General features: G+C 41.5%; 1 protein-coding gene across 10 annotated transcripts in view; it reads right to left on the minus strand.

Annotated features, from left to right (window-relative positions):
• Window positions 1-20,618, minus strand: part of hspg2 (heparan sulfate proteoglycan 2) — a 516,773-nt gene extending 496,155 nt beyond the window's left edge. For 7 of the 10 annotated variants that reach the window (XM_039755775.1, XM_039755773.1, XM_039755774.1 and 4 more), the window contains exon 1: window positions 20,257-20,618. In XM_039755775.1, coding sequence (XP_039611709.1) covers window positions 20,257-20,331 — 75 coding nt within the window. In that variant the 5' untranslated portion in view covers window positions 20,332-20,618. The remainder of the gene's footprint in view (window positions 1-20,256) is intronic. The other 3 variants (XM_039755780.1, XM_039755779.1, XM_039755778.1) reach the window with 1 other exon arrangement.
• Between the last annotated feature and the right edge of the window lie 3,649 nt (window positions 20,619-24,267).

A 24,267-nucleotide genomic window follows, 5' to 3' on the forward strand; every position in this document is an offset into this window, starting at 1 on the left:
TTGCTAAATGCAATGATAGTGCACGGACTTTTTTGGGTGAGAAACTAGGAGAATAGAGATCAAATAGAAAAAAAGGTCCAAGCCAGGAGAGCAATTAAACTGCATCGAAATCAGAATGTAAGACAAAACTCTCGTCAAAATCTTGAAGAATAAAGGTCATTACCAAAATACAATAATGAGAAAAGTTGTAATCCACAGATCATATATGGAAGTGCACCAACGACCATCACCTCCAAGGCCTTGGGTTACTTCTGAAGCCACCCCTCGGACAGTATGGGATGCAGATCTAATGATGGGTACAAAAAAATGGCAATAACTGTGGGAGATTAAAAATGTTATGCAAATACATAACTCCTAAACTGTTTGGAGAATTGAAAAATACATGAAAACCCCACCCTCCTAAATGAGTTTAAAATCACACCAAATAATAAACAATACTGAATAAAAAACTGATAACATAACCCATAATATAACACAAATGAACTCCGTTTTTAAAGATCACGGTTTGAATTGTCCATACAAGCCTCAGCTTTTACAGTTTCTCTCCCTTGTAAGTCATTTTTGTTACGTTTGTGAATTTGGTGCATATATTGAGCTTCTAAAGCTGGCCCCCCTTGTATGAGTCCTGGGTAGGGTGCAGCCTGCAGGTAGCAGTTGGGCTCTTGCTGACTCAAGATGACCATTTTCTGGGCAGGCCAGTCAAGTTCCTGACCTACCCCATTGGTCTTTTGGTGGCCGTGCAAACTTTTCACAATGTTTTAGGCTCCAGTTAAGAGTAACATCTAGCCATCATTTTCATTATTGTCTTCCATTTCAGATTTATTATAACTTAGTTTATCTTTTTCTGTGTACTTTAAGTGCCCATTAAAATATGCCCTATTGTAATTTTTGCAGTGACCACATCTATTTTTTTTTAACAACGATTCAGGATCACAGGGGCACATCTTGGCAAAATCAGGCATCAGTCATAAATCCCTTCTAGATGAGGCACCAGCCTGATGGAGGGCACACATCTGGTCACACAGTTCAACCCAACCTGAACATCATGGACATGCGTGAGGAAGAGAAAGCAGACAGCTGACCAGGACTGAATATGAAGTCATATCATCTGAAACTGTGTGGCAGCAATGATAAACATTTATAAAATCCTCTTTGTTTAAACTTGATTACCATGCCCTCATAAAAAACTTATCTGGAGCATCTGAGTTACACTTGAATGGTTGCCCAAGTATGCCCCTGTCTTTTTTTTTACTTTAAAGCATCTCATAAACAAAAGGGAACATCCATCGATCAATTCATTTTGCAAACCAATACAAAATAAAAGAGCAGAAGCCAATCCGAGCGGCATAATGTGCTACGAAGAATCAAGCTCTGGATAGCATGCCTGTTCACTGTGGGGTGCGCACACACAAAGGAGCAAATGAAGTTTTCTAAATGACTTAATATGTACGTCTTTGGCAGCTGGAATGCCCCAAAAATACTGTATGTGCACACCAGAGGCCTCATGTATAAAGCTTGCAGATGCACAAAAAGAGGCTCAGAATGTGCTTATGCATCTTTCTGTACAAACGTTTAGATTTATAAAAAAAATAAAAAAATCCTTGACAACTGAATACTTTTACCCATGCATACATTACATTTCAAAGAAACTCGGAAATGATGACACCATTTATCAAGTAAGGAAATGTAACCAAACTAACTGAATAATGACTCACACATTATTATAATGTAACTAGCTATGTAAGCCCATGCTGTTAAAAGCCTGGGGTCCTAGAAACTATTGAAATCATCAGAAAAAAACTGAAATGTAGAGATGTCAGATAATTGAAAGGAATTACTCTGGGCATCTCTCTCCTAGGAGGTTTCGTTTTGCCGATGTGCTCGTAACGCTTGTGTATTAGTGACGAGAGGAAAAGTAAAAGGGATACCGTTTTGCCGCTGTGCTCGCCTCGCTTGTGTATCAGAGGATAACTGACTTTGTCTTTTTTCGGGGGTTTCGTTTTGCCGACGTGCTCGCCTCGCTTGTGTATTAGAGGCTAACTGACTTTGTCTTTCTTCAGAGGCTTTGATTTGCCAAAGTGCTTGCCTCACTTGTGTATTAGTGGCTAAGCGAGTTTTCTGTTTCCTCGGCGGTAGAGCCCTCACCCCGACTCCACCTCTCACTTCTGGGCCGGATAAACCGACACACATATTTCCACGCGTAGACGTTTATATATAAGATATAATAATATAATATAGTATAATATAATATAATGGCTCGGTAATATCAATTGTAGTAAATCATATCTCAGAGCCATTATTATAATCTGTGTTAACGTAATAAACATATTAAACCTGAAAAATGTTGAATATGCTATACAGACATTTCCCTTTTAAGAGGGCCAATGCTGCATATTTGCACTTAACTTTTTCTAGTTTTTAATCAGTTTATATCGGCTATCTGTTGTTATTTCTCAGGGAACTGGCTGACAGAGGGTGGCATGGTGGCGCAGTGCTAGTGCTGCTGCCTTGCAGTAAGGAGACCGGAGTTCGTTTCCCAAGTCCTCCCTGCGTGGAGTTTGCCTGTTCTCCCTGTGTCTGCGTGGGTTTCCTCCGGGTACTCCGGTTTCCTCCCACAGTTCAAAGACATGCAGGTTAGGTGCATTGGCGATCCTAAATTGTCCCTAGTGTGTGCTTTGTGTGCTTTGTGTGTGTGTCCTGCGGTGGGGTGGTGCCCTGCCTGGGATTGGTTCCTGCCCTGCGCTCCAGCAGATCTCATGACCATGTGTTAGGGTTTAGTGGGTTGGATAATGACTGACTGACTAGCTGGCCAACAGGTCAGAACTATCATTCCATCATGCCTGCTGTGCTGAAAGCAATTAACGGACTGAGGAGGCACTACATCCAGTTTCATATGGTGTGGGTGTATATGCTTAAAATGTGTTTTTGCCAACATAAAAAGTCAATTTACAGCCGTGTCCAGTTGTCCTAATGTAATCAAACTACTTTACTAATTTTGCAATGAGAATGAAGCTGATTTTGTTAACTAAAGCTGTTATATTCCATTAACTTATAAGTCATATGTGATGCAAGGATGAGGCCGATAAACATCATGTCTCCATGGCCTTGGTCAACCCGTGATTCATTTACTTTGAGGCAATGTAGCTTTGGTATCTTTGGGTTTTTCATATGTTCTATACTATTTGTTGTATTAACAATCATGCCATTACATGTGCCAGGTAATAACAGCTCCTCACTTAAACATGGGCACCACCCACCTTTCCCAGATACCCACAGCACAGAGGGGAGGAGGTATTAAGGCTCCAAATGATCTTGCATGCCCACTTGTGGAGCACAGGCACATACTCTTGAATGCAGGTGGCAAGGCCTCTGCACATCAGAAGGATGGCAGCTCTACCAACCCATAAACATCTGCAGCATCACAAGTGCAAATGTATGAGGTTGGTTTGCATTCAAGGTGATTTAAGGGGTAAGTTGCTTAGAAATGTGTGTGCTCTTTTGGGCATACACATTTTCCTGTTTTTTGGCACACATGCATCAATTCCATGCAAATTTTTATAGATGAGACTCCAGTCTGGTCTCAAGACCTGCAAGGCACAGCATAAGCTTAAATGTAAGGATGAAATGCAAGTAACATTATTTATCAGATGTGCTCTTAAAACATAAAATTTTCAACCTTTTAGTCGAATGCGGGATCACAGAGTGCCTGAGCCAATTCCAGCAGCACTGGGCACAAGGCAGGAGCCAGCACCAGTACACACTCACCCTCACAGTCATCAATCACTATAAATACATCAAACTGTCATTTAGCGATGGACTGTCAGTTATCTCACATCTAACAAGCTAAATGTTTTGAGAATACATTTCATTTTCTATTGCTGAGTTAGATCATGTAATTTGTCGTTGTTCAATGAATTGAAAAGCAATGACTCCATTAGAATTGCCTTTATTGGAACAATTTTCTTTACATAGCTAGTGCCCGTCCATTGTTGGCTCCTACCTTGTACCTGATACAACTGGAATGGACTCCAGATCTCCACTATCCCATTCACAAATGCATGTATGTCTTTATTTATTATTCTTGAATGGCTGAAGCCAAAGCAAACACTTTATTCCCGTTATGTGTATTATGTTGTTATGGTGGTGTATTATACAGTATAAAATAAGCTGTAGGTTAGGCTGTTGTCCTCTCCCCATCCCTGATTTACTATGTTAACTTGAGGCATCATGTGGTGTGGCTGTGCACCATTTGAAGAACTTGTGCCGTATCTGTACATAATCAGACTGTATGCAATCAGATCGTAATTATCCTAAGTCTGGACTAGTCAGCCTAGCAGAATGCTTTGGAGGAAGAGAAGAGCAACTCATTAAGGTCAAATTTCCCAAAGCGCTCAGGATAATCAGACCCTGGGGAATTCCAGCACTGAAAATCAAAGCACACGAGAGACGGCACCACATCACGGGCCACGTGGCTTACACTCGTCTCTCGCTAATGTGTTTTCCTTTGACTCCGACGCTCATCCTCAATTTGTCATTCAACATCTGCAGATCATTTGCACGAGCAGGTTATTTTATTTTGGGGATGTCAGTTTAAATCATGGCTTTGCAGTTTTGGAGACTTCACTTCCTACACTTCCTACTGTCTGCATGTGTTTTCTACGAAATATCCTGATGTCCTTTTACATCGCAGTGACAAACAGGGAATACTCTTAAAAATAAAGGTGCCAGAGTGGTTCTTCAGACTAAATGACTAATGCCATTAGGGAATCATTTTTGGCTCCCAAAAGAACTGTCCACATGAGGGTTCCACAAATAATCTTCACTTAATTAGATCTATAACACGTTCCATAAATCGCCATGAATGGATGATAACAGGTTTGTGAAATACCAGTGGGTTCCTAATTTTAAAATGACTCTTAGTGCATGAAGTAGCACAGGCTAAATGCACATTTTCATGATCTGGCAGTAGCCTACTATACATTAAAGATTTCTGTTTTGTCCATATATTAGGAACCCCTTCAGAGACCCAAACACGAACTTCTCAGATGGAAATGGCTTTTTATTAAAGCGGTGGTGTGTATAAGGAACTACAAAATCTTGTAAAGTGCCATCTTAGAGACATTATTTTTAAGAGTGTAGGTTCATTTTTAACAATGAATAGTTCCACTCTGAAACTCAGCAACTACCTGGTGTACCACCAAGACAACGCCCCCCCAAACATTTGAAATGGAATAAGTGAATTTGGGAAAGGTTAAACTAACCAAATAAATAATGGGTTGGGCTCTGTTTGCTAAACTTACATAACTCCATTTTGAATTTACACAACAGACAAGCGCATTTAGTTAAAAAACGACAGACAGGACACAATGTGGACGGCAGGAAGTCAGAGCAGACGACGAAGGCATGAAGAGGTTCAGGAAGCAACCAAATTAGTCCACTGTACATTTAAACTGACTTGAGAGCCATGCTTGGACAAGATGGCTCAAGTCAGTGTTTCAGATATCTGCATTCAGGTTACAGAGAAACCAAAAATTAAACAAATGGCAGCCCCATTCCACTAAACATCCAGCCTTTAATGAAATGGCTAGTTTAAAAGAGGGCGGCACTTGGTGGCACAGTGGGTAGCACTGCTGCCTCGCAGTTAGGAGACCCGGGTTCGCTTTCCGTGTCCTCCCTGCGTGGAGTTTGGATGTTCTCTCTGTGTGGGTTTCCTCCCATAGGTCAAAGACATCCAGGTAAAGCTAATGTCACATTACATGGCTTCTAGTCATGGGGTATGTCAGTCGCTGAATCAGATCAATTTAAATGACAGAAAAGCACTGCCCATGTCTACTTTACCGAGGGAGTGCTGACCTTTTGTGCTGCCTAATGGAGCCAGCACTGTACAAAGGGTTAACAGCTAAGGCACGTTCAGTCACAATCTCTGCTTTTATACTTTTTTTTTTTCTTCATTCTTTCATGGTACATAAAACACAAGACATCAGAAAGACAAGCTGTTTGAGGGGTTCAAATAACCCGAATTCCTTATTCCTCATCGCTTCATTCTATGCATTATACTTCCTCATGGGAATCCAATGGCTGTTCAATCTCAAGCACACAAACCCCACCTCTGTAACTAAAGAGAATCAGACCTGTTTGATTTTATTGAAGCGAGTCGCAGACTATAGTTGGTCTCAGTCATTGGATATGTCACATTACGCAACCGGCTGCCACCAACTCACTAAGATTACATAAATGAAGGCTACAACTGAAAAAGCGATCTAAAAGTCGTCTAATGTGACATGGCCTTAAGATGAACTGGAGTTGATAAACTGGCCCCAGTTGCTGGGTTTGCCTTGCAATGGACTGGTGACCTGTTCAGATTTTGTTCTTGCCTTGCTCCCAATGCTTGTTAGGATGGAAGACCCTGCTCAGGAAAAGTGGGTTTACAAATGGATGACTGGATGGATAACATAATTAGAATGTTATAATAATAACTTCACAATTCTTGATTTAATTTAATTAAATGAGTGAAAACTGAATTAGTTTTTCATATTATGTTCTCAAATCCACTTTGTTCAGTTCAGAAATGCAGGAACCCAGCGTCTATCCCAGCAGCACGGGATTCAAAGCCGGTAATGGCGACAGGACACCAGTCCATCGCCATCAAACATCTGCATGCAGCCAATTTGTAGCTGCCAGTTCACCTGACCTGCTCGACTGTGGGAGGAAAATTGAAGCAACTGGAAGAAAAGCCACACGGATAGAAAGCACTCCATCCACAGAAGATTCAGGTGTGGACCCAGGAAGCGGCAGCACTAACAACTACACTATCACACCACACAGTTTTTCTCTTACGCGGCACACACTCAAGGGGCTACAGGGCCCTTGGACACATCCTGGTTACTCAGTGGCATTCAATGCCAATGGGCTTCAGACATAAAAGCGCAATAACTGAAGCCATAACAAAGACAAATAACAGAGTCCTAATGAAAATGCAGACTGCAACATGTAAAACCCCTTTTGATCCACTGCCATCTCCGAAGGAACTGCAAAAAACATTTTATTTTTAATAGCTGGGGCGTAACACAGGAAATCCACACACTGTAATAACCAACAGTGGCCAAAATAATCTGCCACTTGTAGATTGGTACTGCAGTAAAAACCTGAAATCACAAAGAGCAAGTCCTGCGGGCTGAGGTGAAATAATTCAAGTGTGATCATCTCCCGGGTTCTGATTGACTTTCAGACTTGAGATACTCTACAGAGCAGACAGGCCTTATGTCTTTCACTTTCTGTTTGTGATGGAGCTGGAGCGTAGCTGCTGTTCTCCAATACTCATCTCTGAACTTAAACCTTAGATGTGTTTGTTCCTTTCATTTTTAACGATCTCATTGCTGATGTTGGTGGCAGTGGACATTACCGGGTGACACCTAAATGACTGTCCATAAAATTTTTGTGCAGCGTTTCAGGATGAAATCACACAGGGGTACACACACCGCCCCCATGATCATCAACGAAATGATTGAGTGTCCGCACGCCATTATTTATGGTAATTACTGCACTGCTTGTCTGTACGCTGCCTTGTTTAAACCAGGGTTCTCAAACGCCGGTCCTGGTGGGCTGCAGTGGCTGCAGGTTTTCATTCTAACCCTTTTCTTAATTAGTGACCTGTTTTGGCTGCTAATTAACTTCTTTTGAATTCATTTTAATTGACTTGCTCTTGAAGATTCAGAGCCCTCACTTTTTCCTTAATTAGCTGCCAGACCATTGTGAGATATAAAATGAGCCAAAACAGGACCAGCAAACTGTGTCCATCATACAATATCTTCTTATATAATGCGCTACCGTGGCTGTTCATTTGTCTGTCCAGGATTTTAAATCACCTGTAGCTCACAAAACCATTTGACCTATTGACCAAAAATGTGGTACACATATACTACGTGACGTATAGTATCTGCTTTCGGGGTGATGATTGACCTCCAAGGTTATTCCTCTTTTTATTTTTATTTTATTTTATTGTAGAATCAACTCTTGGCAGTGGCCAGTAGGGTGGCTGTGTGGCGCATGCGTATGGGCGCCGTTCTCATCCCTACCACCTTCGCCATCATTTTCCCTACCTCTTCATATCACAAATCACTCTTGAGGGAGATTGAAGACTTAAGTGCCAGCTTAAGTGAAAATGTACTAAGTAATTGCAACACAAACACTGACTTAATCAGTTTTAACGCGAAAAGATGCCAAAGGAAGAAGAGAAGAAGTGGGCTGCCAGGGTGGAGAAAAGAAGAGCTGCTCAGGACACAGCAAGCGAATGAACCTCTGAGCAAACGAATGCTAAATGTACAGAGAAAGAGGATAAAAAGAATGAATGCTCAAGTCAAGTGTATTCACTGCAGTGCGCCATTACTGATCTGAAAATAAAGAAAGATGAAGCTCTCAGGGGGTGGCATGGTGGTGCAGTGGGTAGCGCTGCTGCCTCGCAGTAAGGAGACCCCGGTTTGCTTCCCGGGTCCTCCCTGTGTGGAGTTTGCATGTTCTCCCTGTGTCTGCGTGGGTTTCCTCCCACAGTCTAAAGACATGCAGGTTAGGTGCATTGGCGATTCTAAATTGTCCCAGTGGGTGCCCTGCGGTGGGCTGGCTCCCTGCCCAGGGATTTGTTCCTGCCTTGCACTTTGTGTTGGCTGGGATTGGCTCCAGCAGACCCCCATGACCCTGTGTTAGGATATAGCAGGTTGGATAATGACTGACTGACTGACTGACTGACTGAAGCTCTCAGGAATGTTGATCTGCTCAGGTCCACAAGACATTTTAACCAGTGCTCTTAGAAAAGAGAAAATCTACAATTTCAGAAATGTCTGCTGTTGCACAATGAGAGGAGCAACAAGCCATGGAATTAAAGAACGGGTTTAATTAACAACAAGACTCTGGGCCTAATTAAGCAACTGCTTGGAGTGAAATTAGTTGGAGTTTGAGGCACTGACTTAGTTGGTCTTCTGTTGGCTCACTCACTTCACGTTTCATTTCTGTTTGGCTGCCATTTAAGAATAGAAATTAAGCAACTTAGAGGAATGATGAAGAAATTCGGGGAAACAAATCTTAAAAAACAAGTCAATTAAAATTAATTCAAACGAAGTTAACTAGCAGCAAAAACAGGCCACTCATTACGAAAAGGGTGAGAATGAAAACCTGCTGCTACTGCGGCCCTCCAGGACCGGAGTTTGAGACCCCTGGTTTAAGCTACGATTAACTCTCTGTTAGGAAACTCTGTTCATCAAGTCACCCAGGAGCCTGTGAGGGTCTTAATCCAGCTTTAGTTACTGCACTGGGTGAGACCAACCCTAGTGATGCCACTGGTTTCTTGATTCCTTGGTTTGCCTGCCAGCCTGCCAACCCCTTAAAATGAAACTCAGTTTGTGCCTAAGAAAATTGTGACAAGCAAAAGCAGTAAATGCGCCTAATAATTCCTGACAATTCTGCCACACAGATTGAAACCAATTCTCTGTTCATCTTTGAGCTGCTGTGGTTTTGTGGCCTAGTAGTTAACACAATAGACTGGGAATCACAAGGTGTCCAGCTCCTCCATCCCCACCACTAATTCACTATTAGGTCACTTATAAATACAATATGAAACAAGTGTACTGTGTATCATCTGTTAGATGCATTTGGATTGAATGGACAGTAGAAATATATTATTTAAAAGACGTGACGGAGATTTACTTACCTAGAAGCCAAGAGGTTAAGGGATTGGGCTGTAAATTGCAGGGTTGCCAGCTTAAACCCCATTATTAATTCAAGCACTGCACTTTAGCCATTAGAGCTCTAGCAGGAGAAATACGGAAACACGCCATAGTACCTGTAAGAACTGGCATGGAGTTGAAAGGAAGACGCCATATGACTTAGGAGGGTCTTGGTGTACTCAGGAGTCTCATTCAGTTATGGGGAGAGACTAACGGAGTGGAACCTTTTCAATTTAAGCAAACAGCGATTATAACTGAAGTAATTATGAAAGGAATTAGTACAGTGGATCCTGTCTGTTATTTTAAAATGAGTTCAAAAAGAACACAGAAACACGGTTGGAAATTTAAGGGCTGATTTCTCACAAATGTTGGGAGAGTCACATTATGGAAAAAAAAATGTACTCATGTGGCGATTTACAAAGTTAAGGAGATTTGTACTTAAGGCCGAGGGCCATAGGAAAACAATCTACTATACTGTATAATAAATCGCTAAGATCTGTGTGCCCAGTCCCTCATAGCAATCTGATTGGCCAGACTAGCTTTGCTGTGATTAGTCAGATTGACTTTGGTGGTGCACTGAAAGAGTTGCCTTAAAAATGGCAGGTATAAAACCACACAGGAGGCAGGAAAGGCATCTCGGAACTAGTGACAGAGTCTGAGAAAAACATTTTACAGCAATGTGCTCAGGAGCATCGTTTGAAGACACGATAGAAAAGACCTAGGAGACACTCTGAGAGGATCACCTTCAAAGACGGCAGGTATAAAAGTGGACAGGAGATGAGAAAATAGTGACAAGAGTCTGAGAAGATGGCTTTACGGGAATGTTCTCAAGACAGGGAGTGTCAGTGAAAACATGTTAGCAAAGGTGTAGGAGACACGCTGAGAGACTCACTTTCAAGGACGGCAGGTATAAAAGTGGACAGGAGATGAGAAAACAGTGACAAGAGTCTGGCAACAAAAAGATAGGTGTATATTAAAGGGGACAAATAGGCATGTAAGGCACTATATAATATACTGATAGACATGCACGGCATTATATAACAAACAGACAGACAAATCGAGTGATAAATAAAATACTTGAACTCAACGGGACCTGACCAAGTCCAAGCACATTGACTCCTTGGTGAAGAGGGCACAACAACTCAGACCAACTCAAGGTTTTCAGGCAGTCCGACCAGATACTAAACCATCAAAAGTATTCTGACAGGAAGTGTTACTGCATGGTTTGGAAAAGACACACAGCTCGATCACAAGGCTCTGGTGTGGTCATCTGAATGCATCACTGACAGAGCACTCTGTAACTTCCAGGACATCTCTACCAAGCAACGTCAGACCAGGGCAAAGATGATTATCAGAGATATCAGCCATCCCAATCCTAAAATTGGCGTCTTCTCATTGTTATGGTCAGGGAAACACTACCACTGCCTGAAGAGCAGTTCAGATAGACCAAGGAGGACCTTCTGTCCCCAGTCCATCTCCATACTAAATGAGGGCAGTGCCAAGAGCTACATAATGACTATACTTAATTCTCACATATTAAGTTAATGATTTGTTTATTATATACTTTTATAACATCAATATATTTTTGTCATTGTACATATTAATATTTATAGAACTGAGTATTTTCTCTTGGACTTAAAAAACTAAACATTTCACTACATATTGTACTGTGTATATGACTGCATGCAACAAATAAAATTTGGTTTAATAGATAGATAGATAGATAGATAGATAGATAGATAGATAGATAATATGAAAGGCACTATATAATAGATAGATAGATAGATAGATAGATAGATAGATAGATAGATAGATAGATAGATAGATAGATAGATAATATGAAAGGTACTATATAATAGATAGATAGATAGATAGATAGATAGATAGATAGATAGATAGATAATATGAAAGGCACTATATAATAGATAGATAGATAGATAGATAGATATGAAAGGCACTATATAACTGATAGATAGATAGATAGATAGATAGATAGATAGATAGATAGATAGATAGATAGATAGATAATATGAAAGGCACTATATAATAGATAGATAGATAGATAGATAGATAGATAGATAGATAGATAGATAGATAGATAGATAGATATGAAAGGCACTATATAACTGATAGATAGATAGATAGATAGATAGATAGATAGATAGATAGATAGATAGATAATATGAAAGGCACTATATGATAGATAGATAGATAGATAGATAGATAGATAGATAGATAGATAGATAGATAGATAGATAGATAGATAGATAATATGAAAGGCACTATATAATAGATAGATAGATAGATAGATAGATAGATAGATAGATAGATAGATATGAAAGGCACTATATAACTGATAGATAGATAGATAGATAGATAGATAGATAGATAGATAGATAGATAATATGAAAGGCACTATATGATAGATAGATAGATAGATAGATAGATAGATAGATAGATAGATAGATAGATAATATGAAAGGCACTATATAATAGATAGATAGATAATATGAAAGGCACTATATAATAGATAGATAGATAGATAGATAGAAAGGCACTATATAATAGATAGATAGATAATATGATAGATAGATAGATAGATAGATAGATAGATAGATAGATAATATGATAAGATAGATAGATAATATGAAAGGCACTATATAATAGATAGATAGATAGATAGATAGATAGATAGATAGATAGATAGATAGATAATATGAAAGGCACTATATAATAGATAGATAGATAGATAGATATGAAAGGCACTATATAACTGATAGATAGATAGATAGATAGATAATATGAAAGGCACTATATGATAGATAGATAGATAGATAGATAGATAGATAGATAGATAGATAGATTCTTTATTAATCCCCAAGGGAAGACACAGGAGGCAGGCTGAGAGAGACTCCTTCTAAGACGGTAAGTATAAAGTCTGGAAAGTAATCTAAGAAGCAAAATTTATGGGAATGTGCACAAGAGAAGGAGCAGCGGTCAAGACACACAAGGACACACAGGAAGGGCACTGAAGATACACCTGGAGCAAGAGATAGCAAATATTTAAAAATGATTCTATCATCTGTCTTTGATAGGTACCATGGTTAGTTGGGTAATAACGTTCTAGAAATTGCCAAAACCAGTCTCAGTAACACATCTTTTATTTTTAGCACTATTATTTCAACTCGTGAAGTAACGACGGCAACCCACAATGCAATGGCTGAGAAGCTGCCTTACATTGACATGCCATGTGGCCACTGAGACATGAAGATCAGTTTGTGTTACTTTGTACCAGCATACCAGTGACCATCCCAGAGCCTTGATTGCAATGATCTGTACACTTTGTGGCCAACATATGGCCAAATGGCTGACCCCAAATGGAGCCATAAGTCAGCACTTGACTGTACCAAATAGTGTGATGTAAAGTAAGACTTAGGGGGACCTTGAAATTTCAACGTTATTTTGGAGAACAGGGGTTATTAGATGTGATGAGCTTCTCGGTCTCAATGGCCTCTTCTCGTCACATGTTTTCTGATGTTCTACTCTTTACTGGCAGTGCAGTGAAGTGGCTGATGCTTTGGACTGTGAAACACAAGGCTGCCAACTCAATCCCTACCATTATCTCACTGTGTGACCCTAAGTGAGTCACATCACCTTCTGGTGCTCTGCTTGGAGAAATATGGAAATAACAGTACAGTCCAGTGCAACATCTGTAAAATAAATCAAACTGATGTTATGGAAAGGCAGGGTATTGCTTTTCTGTAGCTGGCTGCAAACACATTTCATTAGCATTGTGGTCAGGATGTAAAACACAAGGATGAACCGTCAGGCTCCACCAGTGACTCACTACTCAACCAAGAACAAATGAAGGCTCCGCCAAGTACCTCAATCAGTCATGGACCAAAGCATGCCTGCACACACCCACTCCCGATAGCAGCCCTGCACACGATTATATATTTAAAATATTCCTGATGCCACCGACCACTTTTCACACACCTCCCTCAACAAAGCTGCCAGCTGCACGGGTGGGGTCCACCCCTCTCTCAACCTTGTGCAAGTGGTGGCCCAGGTCCGTGGCGTGGCCCTACACTGCACTAAAAACAAATAATAAAAGCATGAAAACCAACCCTCTAAAAAGAAAACTAAGCTCCCATTTAAAAGAACACGAACTTTAAAATGACAATATAATCATCAATGGCGGCACGCTGGCGCAGTGGGTAGCGCTGCTGCCTCACAGTTAGGAGACCTGGGTTCTCTTCCCGGGTCCTCCCTGCGTGGAGTTTGCATGTTCTCCCCGTGTCCGCGTGGGTTTCCCCCCACAGTCCAAAGACATGCAGGCTATGTGCATTGGCGATCCTAAAATGTCCCTGGTGTGTGTGCGTGCCCTGCGGTTGGTTGGCACCCTGCCCGGGGTTTGTTTCCTGCCTTGTCCCCTGTTTTTGCTCCAGCAGACCCCTTGTGACCCTGTAGTTAGGATATAGTGGGTTGGATAATGGATGGATGGATGGATAATCATCAATAAATATTCCATTAAAAAGTTCAAAATCTAAAATGTTCTCTTCCAGCTTGAGCCTGTGGGTTCATAAAATAGTCAGACACCTGACTCGCCTTCTGTTCTTCGGTCCTCACCGCCACAGTTTATCCCACAGCTGACACCAAATGTGATGGTCCGGGTCGGCTCCACACTACTGGTTCCATCTCAGTTATAACTATAGGAGATATGAGTTCAATAGGCTCCCGGATGAAACAGATAGCATGGAACATCCCGGACTGTCACAGCTGTACTATGCACGATAAATTCTGTGATTTAAAATATGTCAAGCAAATACGGATCATATATGTCATTATAATATCATATTATAGGAAGATTCAAATGTAAGCTGCGATTGCAAATTTTCAATGAATAGATACAGCACTCTACTCTTAAAAATAAAGGTGCCGAAGTCATTCTTCAGATCGTTGCCATAGGGGAACCATTTTTGTATCCCAAAATAATCATTCACATGAATGTTCCAGAAAGAACCTTTATTTATTTAGACCCATAACAGGTTCCATAAGCAGCCATGAATAGATGATAGCAGATTTATGAAATACCAATGGCCTCATGACTTTAAAAGGACTCCTGCTGCATACCAATTAGTTCAAGTTTACTTGATCTTCTAATACTCTACTGGGTAGCCTAAAGATTTCTATTATGTCGACATATTAAGAACCTTTTCAAAGTCCAAATAACCAATATCATACAACATCAAAAACTCCTTCACAGAATGAAATGGTCCTTTGTCAAACAATAGTTATGCCACACAACCCTGTAAAGTGCCGTCAAAGAAGCATTGTTTTTAAGAGTGTGAAGTGAGTAGTTACAAGCCTTCACTGACTTTCTGAATTTCAGCCATCTCAGTCCAGTCAGCACAAGGCTGTATTTCAATTTAAAGGACTTGCCAGATCATCACCAGGTGCAGAGAAAAAGGAAAACATCTTCAAACAGTCAAGTTAGAAATTCCCTCTGAATGTTCATTCATGCCCACTTTATACCCACTGGAATAATAGCAAGGAGATGATGGAATCAGTTTTCATACTACCAGTGCTCTTTTAAAATTTGCAGTACCCTTCATGGAATTGAAACTGGACAGTCAAACTGTCCTCTACTCTTGATAAAGATTCACATGGCTTCTTGTGTTTTAGAGTATGGAGATCTCACTTGAGCCCTGTTACACACCCTTTTAAGAACGCTACAAATCTGGAAGTCCTATTTCTAACTCCCTATCTAACTTCACAGCTGCACTTGTAAATAGGCTGGACATCCCCGTCAAGAAAATGACTACACTCTCAAAGAGAATGGTATTTAGGTTTAGGTTTAGGTTTATTTGTCATATATAGATTAACACAGGGTCAACATACAATGAAATGTGTATGACGAGAAAAACAAGTCACTCAGCATAGAATCCAATAACGCTAAAAAATAATTCAGAAATAATTTAAAAATTACAAGTTAAAAATGGACTACTGTGATGGGTTGGCACCCTGCCCAGGATTGGTTCCTGCCTTGTGCCCTGTGTTGGCTGGGATTGGCTCCAGCAGACCCCCGTGACCCTGTATTCAGATTCAGCGGGTTAGAAAATGGATGGATGGAAATAGACTAGCTATATAAAATAAAGTGTGTACATTTTAAAAGAAGTTATAGAGCAATATGAGTTGAATGAGCAGCAAGTACAAATGACAGTTATTGCACAGGGAATGTTTTATAAGTACAGATGCATATTCCATAAAGTGTAGATGCATGTTCCAGTCAGTATTCAGAGTGTATGCAGGTACAGTTTGTGTGTGAGTAGTGCAATATACAGTGGGATGCAAAAGTTTGGGCAACCTTGTTAATAGTCATTATTTTCCTGTATAAATCGTTGGTTGTTACGATAAAAAATGTCAGTTAAATATATCATATAGGAGACACACACAGTGATATTTGAGAAGTGAAATGAAGTTTATTGGATTTACAGAAAGTGTGCAATAATTGTTCAAACAAAATCAGGCAGGTGCATAAATTTGGGCACCGTTGTCATTTTATTGATTCCAAAACTTTTAGAACTAATTATTGGAACTCAAATTGGCTTGGTAAGCTCAGTGACCCCTGACCTACATACACAGGTGAATCCTATAATGAGAAAGAGTATTTAAGGGGGTCAATTGTAAGTTTCCCTCCTCCTTTAATTTTCTCTGAAGAGTAGCAACATGGGGTCACAAAACAACTCTCAAATGACCTGAAGACAAAGATTGTTCACCATCATGGTTTAGGGGAAGGATACAGAAAGCTGTCCCAGAGATTTAAGCTGTCTGTTTCCACAGTTAGGAACATATTGAGGAAATGGAAGACCACAGGCTCAGTTCAAGTTAAGGCTCGAAGTGGCAGACCAAGAAAGATTGGTGAGAAAAGTCAGAGTCAACCCACAGACCAGCACCAAAGACCTACAACATCATCTTGCAGCAGATGGAGTCACTGTGCATCGTTCAACCATTCGGCGCACTTTACACAAGGAGATGCTGTATGCGAGAGTGATGCAGAGGAAGCCTTTTCTCCGCCCACAGCACAAACAGAGCCGCTTGAGGTCTGCTCAAGCACATTTGGACAAGCCAGCTTCATTTTGGAATAAGGTGCTGTGGACTGATGAAACTAAAATTGAGTTATTTGGGCATAACAAGGGCGTTATGCATGGAGGAAAAAGAACACAGCATTCCAAGAAAAACACCTGCTACCTACAGTAAAATATGGTGGTGGTTCCATCATGCTGTGGGGCTGTGTGGCCAGTGCAGGGACTGGGAATCTTGTCAAAGTTGAGGGACGCATGGATTCCACTCAGTATCAGCAGATTCTGGAGACCAATGTCCAGGAATCAGTGACAAAGCTGAAGCTGCGCCGGGGCTGGATCTTTCAACAAGACAACGACCCGAAACACTGCTCAAAATCCACTAAGGCATTCATGCAGAGGAACAAGTACAACGTTCTGGAATGGCCATCTCAGTCCCCAGACCTGAATATAATTGAAAATCTGTGGTGTGAGTTAAAGAGAGCTGTCCATGTTCGGAAGCCATCAAACCTGAATGAACTAGAGATGTTTTGTAAAGAGGAATGGTCCAAAATACCTTCAACCACAATCCAGACTCTCATTGGAACCTACAGGAAGCGTTTAGAGGCTGTAATTTCTGCAAAAGGCGGATCTACTAAATATTGATTTCATTTCTTTTTTGTGGTGCCCAAATTTATGCACCTGCCTGATTTTTTTTGGATAATTATTGCACACTTTCTGTAAATCCAAAGAACTTCATTTCACTTCTCAAATATCACTGTGTGGGTCTCCTATATGATATATTTAACTGACTTTTTTTTATCGTAACAACCAACGATTTATACAGGAAAATAATGACTATTAACAAGGTTGCCCAAACTTTTGCATCCCACTGTAGATGTGATGCAATGTAGGTGTAATGTAAGTGTATGTAAGTGTTCGGGTGTTGCTGTTGAGGAGTCGAATGGTACTACGTGGTTCTTTACTGGGCTGTGTGGTTCCTCATAAGAGCCTTTGCTTGACAAAGTACCTTTCATTTCGGGAAGGGTTCCCTGCATATGAAGTTGGTTCTTAAATCTTTGAAAAGCTTCCTAATATGTAGAAAATGTACAGTAGGCTGCAGGAATCTAGAAAAAGAAAACCTGAGCTTAAGCTGTGTTACTGGACGAATGCAGCAGACTCTTTTTAAAATCGGGAACCCAATAGTATTTCACAAATCTGTCACCATCTAGCAATGGTTATTTACTGTGTGGAGCCTGTTACATATCTAAATGAATAAAGATTCTTCCTCGAACCTTCATGTGGATGGGGCTTTTGGGAACCAAAAATGGGTCCCCTGTGGCATCGCTCTGTATTTTGAAGAGTGTACGCTGCTCTGAAGAGTATTCTTTTTCATGCCAAGTTTGTTAATCGAAACAATGCTAGGATCTCATTCACATGGTGTATATCATAAAACAATAGACGGGCTTTCGTCTGTTTGTGAAAATGACCTCATTCCTTTCAGCAGTAAGGTTCTGGAGTGAATTCTACTTGAATGGGAACACCAACTCGAACAACATGTCCTAAATGTAGACTTGGATATAGATTTCGGTACCATAGACTGTCTTGCACATCCAGAATTGTAAAACTTGTCGGCCGCTCGTGTGGCTTTCTTTTAATTCATGCGGCTTACCCTGGTCACGCGTGTGTCGCCTGGCGTGCCACTCTTACTGCGCATGTCCTACCAGGGGTTGCGCTACACCTGCTCACCGCCAGATTGGCCTCGGCCTTTCGTTCTTCGCTGTCGGTCCCCACGAAACTAATTTGGTTTAGGATGGATCGATAATCGGCATGCTGATGTAACAATATTTTAAAATGCGATTAATCCAATGCAGGGTCGCGGTGATACGGAGCCTCTCCTAGCAACCCTGGGCGTAGAGCCAAAGCAGTGCATGGTCCGTTCACACACACACTCACGTAAGGTACATTTCACGCCGCTAATTCAACCTAATTTATATTTGCATGTAAGTAAATAAGAATATATACAATCGCGCTGCACGAGTACGATTCTCTGCACGGACTATGTTAATATGCGGCGCTTTTAGCACAACACCCTTCGCCTTTTGAATTTCCTCGCGCACTGCTGGTGAACTTTGCCCCTAATTAAGTCACCCACAGGTGTCCACTTCTGTGGCAGGGACGTCGAGCTCTTAGCGAGTGGCCGCCCGGGCTGCTTATACAGGCGCGTCACACCGCTTACTCAGCACGTTCTTTACCCAGGGCGGTACGCAGCCATCCGCTAGTCTTCATTGAAAGGTTGCCGCTTATTTCTGGCCGTACAATTATTTAAATATGTGGGTAACTGTTTGCTTATTGTGCGCTGTGTTCCATACCCGTTCATTGGTAGTCAGATTTTGTGTTTACTGTTGGCCCTACGCGCGGAGTAACTGTATGAAGAGTGTGGTTCAATGGTTAGAGTATTGGAACGCATATTCACAAGGCTGTCGGTCCGAGATCCAGTAGTGACTTCGCCGTGTAAAAAAAACAAATATTACGCTACTTCAACATGCATGCAGCTGTACTGCAACAGAGCGTCTTCTATGCAAAAGTGCGAATTATTTAACTGGCAGTGGAATGCGTTCGACCTCAAGGCACTCCTGATGCGCGTGTCGTGCGTGCTCACTAAGGAGAGGTGCTATGCAAAAAATCTAAAGTGTTCTGTGTGTGAATAGTTTTGCTTCTTTGAATAAAAAGGAGTCGTCTCTGATTTTTCATTCGTTTGATTTTAGACAAGGCTTGATTAGACGCGATCGGGTTTCTGGATACTCGTTGGCACTTGCTTTTCAGATTATCGCAAAGTGTAAAGGCGCATCTAACCAACGGAAATTAAAAGGGATTTTGGAATATTTAATGGGAAATAAAAAAAAAGTCAAATGAAGGCGTTCGCACAGGTGATTCCTCAAAAAAAAGCAAGGCAAGGCTGGCGGATGCTCTGCTGCCCGCTATACCCGGAGCGCCAGCTCATTCAGTCAACCCATCTCTGTCGCTTCTATCCCCTCGCAGCGAAGTCTAAACTGCGGGCGGCCAGAGAGACGCCAGCAGGACTATGAATAGACGTCGGGCTTCTGGAGGTTTAAAATTAGACCACGGCAAGTTCTGTCAATCGCCATCCACGAAGCTCAGCTGAAACAAAGGCAAACCGGGACGGACTGCCCGATTTGTGGCTGGCACGCCGAGCACGTTTTGCAGCACCTGGGGACCCTTGGCACGATGCGGGAATTACAGTAACTCTCTTGTATTTTTCAATTTCTTTCCCTGACAGATCCATTAAATAAAGTCTGGAACGTTTAATTTCCACACCTTTAATGTCTTTCTCAAACGATCTGTGGAGAATTTACAGTCATTTAAGTAAAAGTTTTTAAAAATGTCTTAGTCACACACAAAATCATTTCCCATTCCAGCCGAAAAGACAATTAAACATGCATCAGTTTCGTACTTACAGTAAGAGTGTAACATGCTATATGAAAGAGCAGAGTTAGTCCGTAAAGCGTCCAGAGAGATCGCCTCGTCCCCATTTTGTTCTCGCCCCCTTGCCGGGTATTCACACGCTGGGAGGAAAAGAAATCAAAGTCCTCGCTCCTAAACCGAGGGTGTAAAACCCCTCCGTCCCGCAGGGAAGAGACCTTTACTTAGCCTTCCCCGTTTCAGAGCCCGCTATAAGTCACGAGCACAGCCCTGCAACTTTGTTTCAAACTTTGCTTTCTTCACTTTTTTCCCCACAACTTCTTTCCTCTCCCGACTCCTGAACACTCTGCCATGGATTAGGAGTGAGGGACGCTCACACTGGAAAATCCAGAGCCTTCCAGGAAAAGACGGACTGGAGTTATGGCAACGGAGTGCGCTTTATTGACTCGCGTCCGCGGTGTGGGACGGGCTGGGGTGGAACAAGAACAAGAAGAAGGATTGGGGTCAGGGTGGAGTTGAGAAATAAGAAAAGAGTCGTCTTCAAAATAATTGGGAAAGTATCGCTAAGCAATACCAACCTGTTGGTCGTTCCCACTGCCACTCTGGTGAAAAGCCTGATTTGAAGTAACAATGTAATGTCAGCTTCTTTGGCTGCTTGCAAATTAAATGTGTGCATTAAATTGATTTAGGTTGAGACTATATTTGCATCTAGAGGGAAATTAAGCTGTTTTGTCCAGTTCCGTTTGTATTATGGAAAAAGAGGATACGTAAAAATAAAAAAGGATAGTTGAATAAGAATAGAACAAAATGAAAGGTAAATAAGACCGAGCCCCTTTTTTGATCTCAGGCAGTCTGTCTACTTGATAGTTTTGTAAGAATGCCGTTAACCTCCTATAGTCTGGAGGCATAGTCTTACGTTGATTTGTGGGTGATGGGTTGGCGTCCCATATAAAGATGGCTCCTGCCTTACACACAATGTTTCTGTGGTGGGCTCCAACTTACCATGACCCTCTAATGGAACAAATTCTGCTGCAGCATATACACATGGGGAGTTCTGAAATCTTTGTTCATTGCAAAGACCTCAGGCTGTTGGTAAGTGAGTGTTTCGGCCGGAGTTAGGAATGAGCTCTGGCTGTGTCTCATGGTCGATGTTGCTCTATTTCCTAGAGTCTTAAGCACTGATCCATCCATCCAACCAGATATTCAGGGCTAGGTACCCATCACTCTTCCACCTTGACTCTTGGCACTGGTGTTCCACAAGGCTGTGTGCTGAGTCCTCTCCTTTCTGATTCCAATTCTTAATACAAATAATGTTATTAAGTTTGCAGATGACACCACAGGGGTAGGGCTGATTAAAAATGCAGACGAGTCAACCTACGATGGAACACAATGGTGTTGCAACGATAATCTGGCACTCAACACTATTAAAACTAAAGAACTGATCATCAATTTTAGAAGGCAAGGTGAAGAATTTGCCCATTATACTTTAATTAGAATATAGTGGAGAGAGTGCCATGTTTTACATTTTGGGCACCCATATTTCCGGAAACCTCATATTAACAACTAACAAAAGCAAAGAAAGCACAGAAGTGGCTTGACTTCCCCAGGACACTGAGGAAGGCCAATTTGCCTGAGCAGCTCCTGTTGTCCTTTTATCGTTGCTCCATAGACAGCATATTCACTGATGGTATGTTTAACGCACTTCTGAATAAACTGGGAGACATTTTTACTACATGGTGTCTGCACCAGGCCACAACCATCGTAAGGGTCTTGTCCCACCCTGGCCATCACTTTTTCACTCTGCTGCCTTGTGGAAGATACTACAGGTCTATTAAGACCCACACCTCCAGGCTCTGAATAGTTTTATCTCAATGCCATCAAAGTATCGAACTCTGCTCTGCAAAGATCTCAACTCTTCTGACATCTTCCAACAAAAAAAGATCCATACAAACCTACATACATACAATTGTACTGCTTTACTGTTCTGTCATTAAGGATGACTATAACACCCAATTATGTGCCCTGTGCAATTGCATAATCTGACAATGATAGCTTTTCACCTAGTATGCAAGCTTCTAGAATAAATACAGTATCTTTATGTATGTTCAAGGTGTATATGTATTTATATACAGTACTAGCCGTCCCCCGCAGCTCCGCATGCGTAGTAGTGAAACAGGACAGTGAGGAGGGCCCTGCCTGGCTCCCTACCCCTGACAAAACGCTTCCCTCTCCCCTCAGTCTACAGCCTCTGTCTCAGATTAGCGTGAATATATCGCTACTGCAATCGAACTATGATACTTAGCACGATGAGAGAAGTCGCAAAATCAAACATAAAGTTCAAGAAAATTGTAGAAGAAAGCCTGATCTAAATCCGTTAAGTAGTTCTCTCGTTCGCTAGCTAAGCGGATGTAGAATACGCTCCGAGGCTGACACATCAGTGAAGAGGGTCCTGAGTTTCTCGGCCCACTGAGTTTCTCTCAGATTTGCGCAAAAAAAATCAGTACCACAAGCAAACTATGATACTTAGTGCAATGAGAGAAGTCACAAAATTAACCGGAATGTTCAAGCAAAGTCTAGAAAAAATCCTGATCTAAATCCGTGAAGTAGTTATCTCGTTAGCTAGCTAAGCGGAGGTAAGGTACACCGCGAGGGTGACACGTAAGTGAGGAAGGCCCCGCCCTCCTCCCCTCGGCATGCCATGTGTCACTCAGATTCACACAAATAAATCAGTACCGCAAGCGAACTATGATACATAGCGCAATGAGAAGAGTCGCAAAATCAACCGGAATGTTCAAGGAAATTACATAAAAAAACCCGATCTAAATCCGTTAAGTAGTTCACTAATGAATAGAGAACAGACAGACAGACAGACAGATTTGGATTTTATATATAGAGAGATGTACAGTATATGGAATACAAAAGTGTGCAAAGTGTTGTTATGTAGTGTGCACAAGTGTTAAATAACTGTCCTCGACTGAAGTTTTATACTTGTCCAGCTGTAGAACTTCATTTTTATTTCCTAGCTGTATTATTTTATTTGTTAACTGTATTACTAGCAGTTTTTTTATCTCCTAGTGGTATTATTCACTTATTTTATTGGTATTTATTTTGTTTACTAGCATCATCAGGGTTAGCATCTCAATTTGGTTGTACTGTTGTGCGATGACAATAAAGTCTTCATTATTATTCATCTATCCATCCAAATGGTGCGACTCAAACCACCTACACCTGAACACCAGCAAAACCAAGGAGCTGGTGGTGGATTTTAGAAGGCCCAGGGCCCTCCTGGACCCTGTGATCATCAGAGGTGACTGTGTGCAAAGGGTGCAGACCTATAAATACCTGGGAGTGCAGCTGGATGACAAATTGGACTGGACTGCCAATACTGATGCTCTGTGTAAGAAAGGACAGAGCCGACTAAACTTCCTTAGAAGCCTGGCGTCTTTCAACATCTGCAATAAGATGCTGCAGATGTTCTACCAGATGGTTGTGGCGAGTGCCCTCTTCTACGCGGTGGTGTGCTGGGGAGGCAGCATAAAAAAGAGGGACACTTCACGCCTAGACAAACTGGTGAGGAAGGCAGGCTCTGTTGTAGGCATGAAGCTGAACAGTTTGACATCTGTGGCAGAGTGACGGGCGCTGAGCAGGCTCCTGTCAATCTTGGAGAATCCACTGCATCCACTGAACAGGATCATCTCCAGACAGAGGAGCAGCTTCACCAACAGACTGCTGTCACCATCCTGCTCCACTGGCAGACTGAGAAGATCGTTCCTCTGCCACACTATTCAATTCCACCCCGGGGGTAAACTTTAAAAGTTAACATTATAGTAAGTTATTGTCTGTTTTACCTGCATTTTTATCACTCTTTAATTTAATATTGTTTTTTATCAGTATGCTGCTGCTGCTGGAGTATGTGAATTTCCCCTTGGGATTAATAAAGTATCTATCTATCTATCTATCTATCTATCTATCTATCTATCTATCTATCTATCTATCTATCTATCTATCTATCTATCTATCTATCTGTCTATCTATCTATCATCTTT

Source organism: Polypterus senegalus, chromosome 6, assembly GCF_016835505.1.
Source record: "Polypterus senegalus isolate Bchr_013 chromosome 6, ASM1683550v1, whole genome shotgun sequence".
In the NCBI taxonomy this organism is placed as follows: domain Eukaryota; kingdom Metazoa; phylum Chordata; class Cladistia; order Polypteriformes; family Polypteridae; genus Polypterus; species Polypterus senegalus.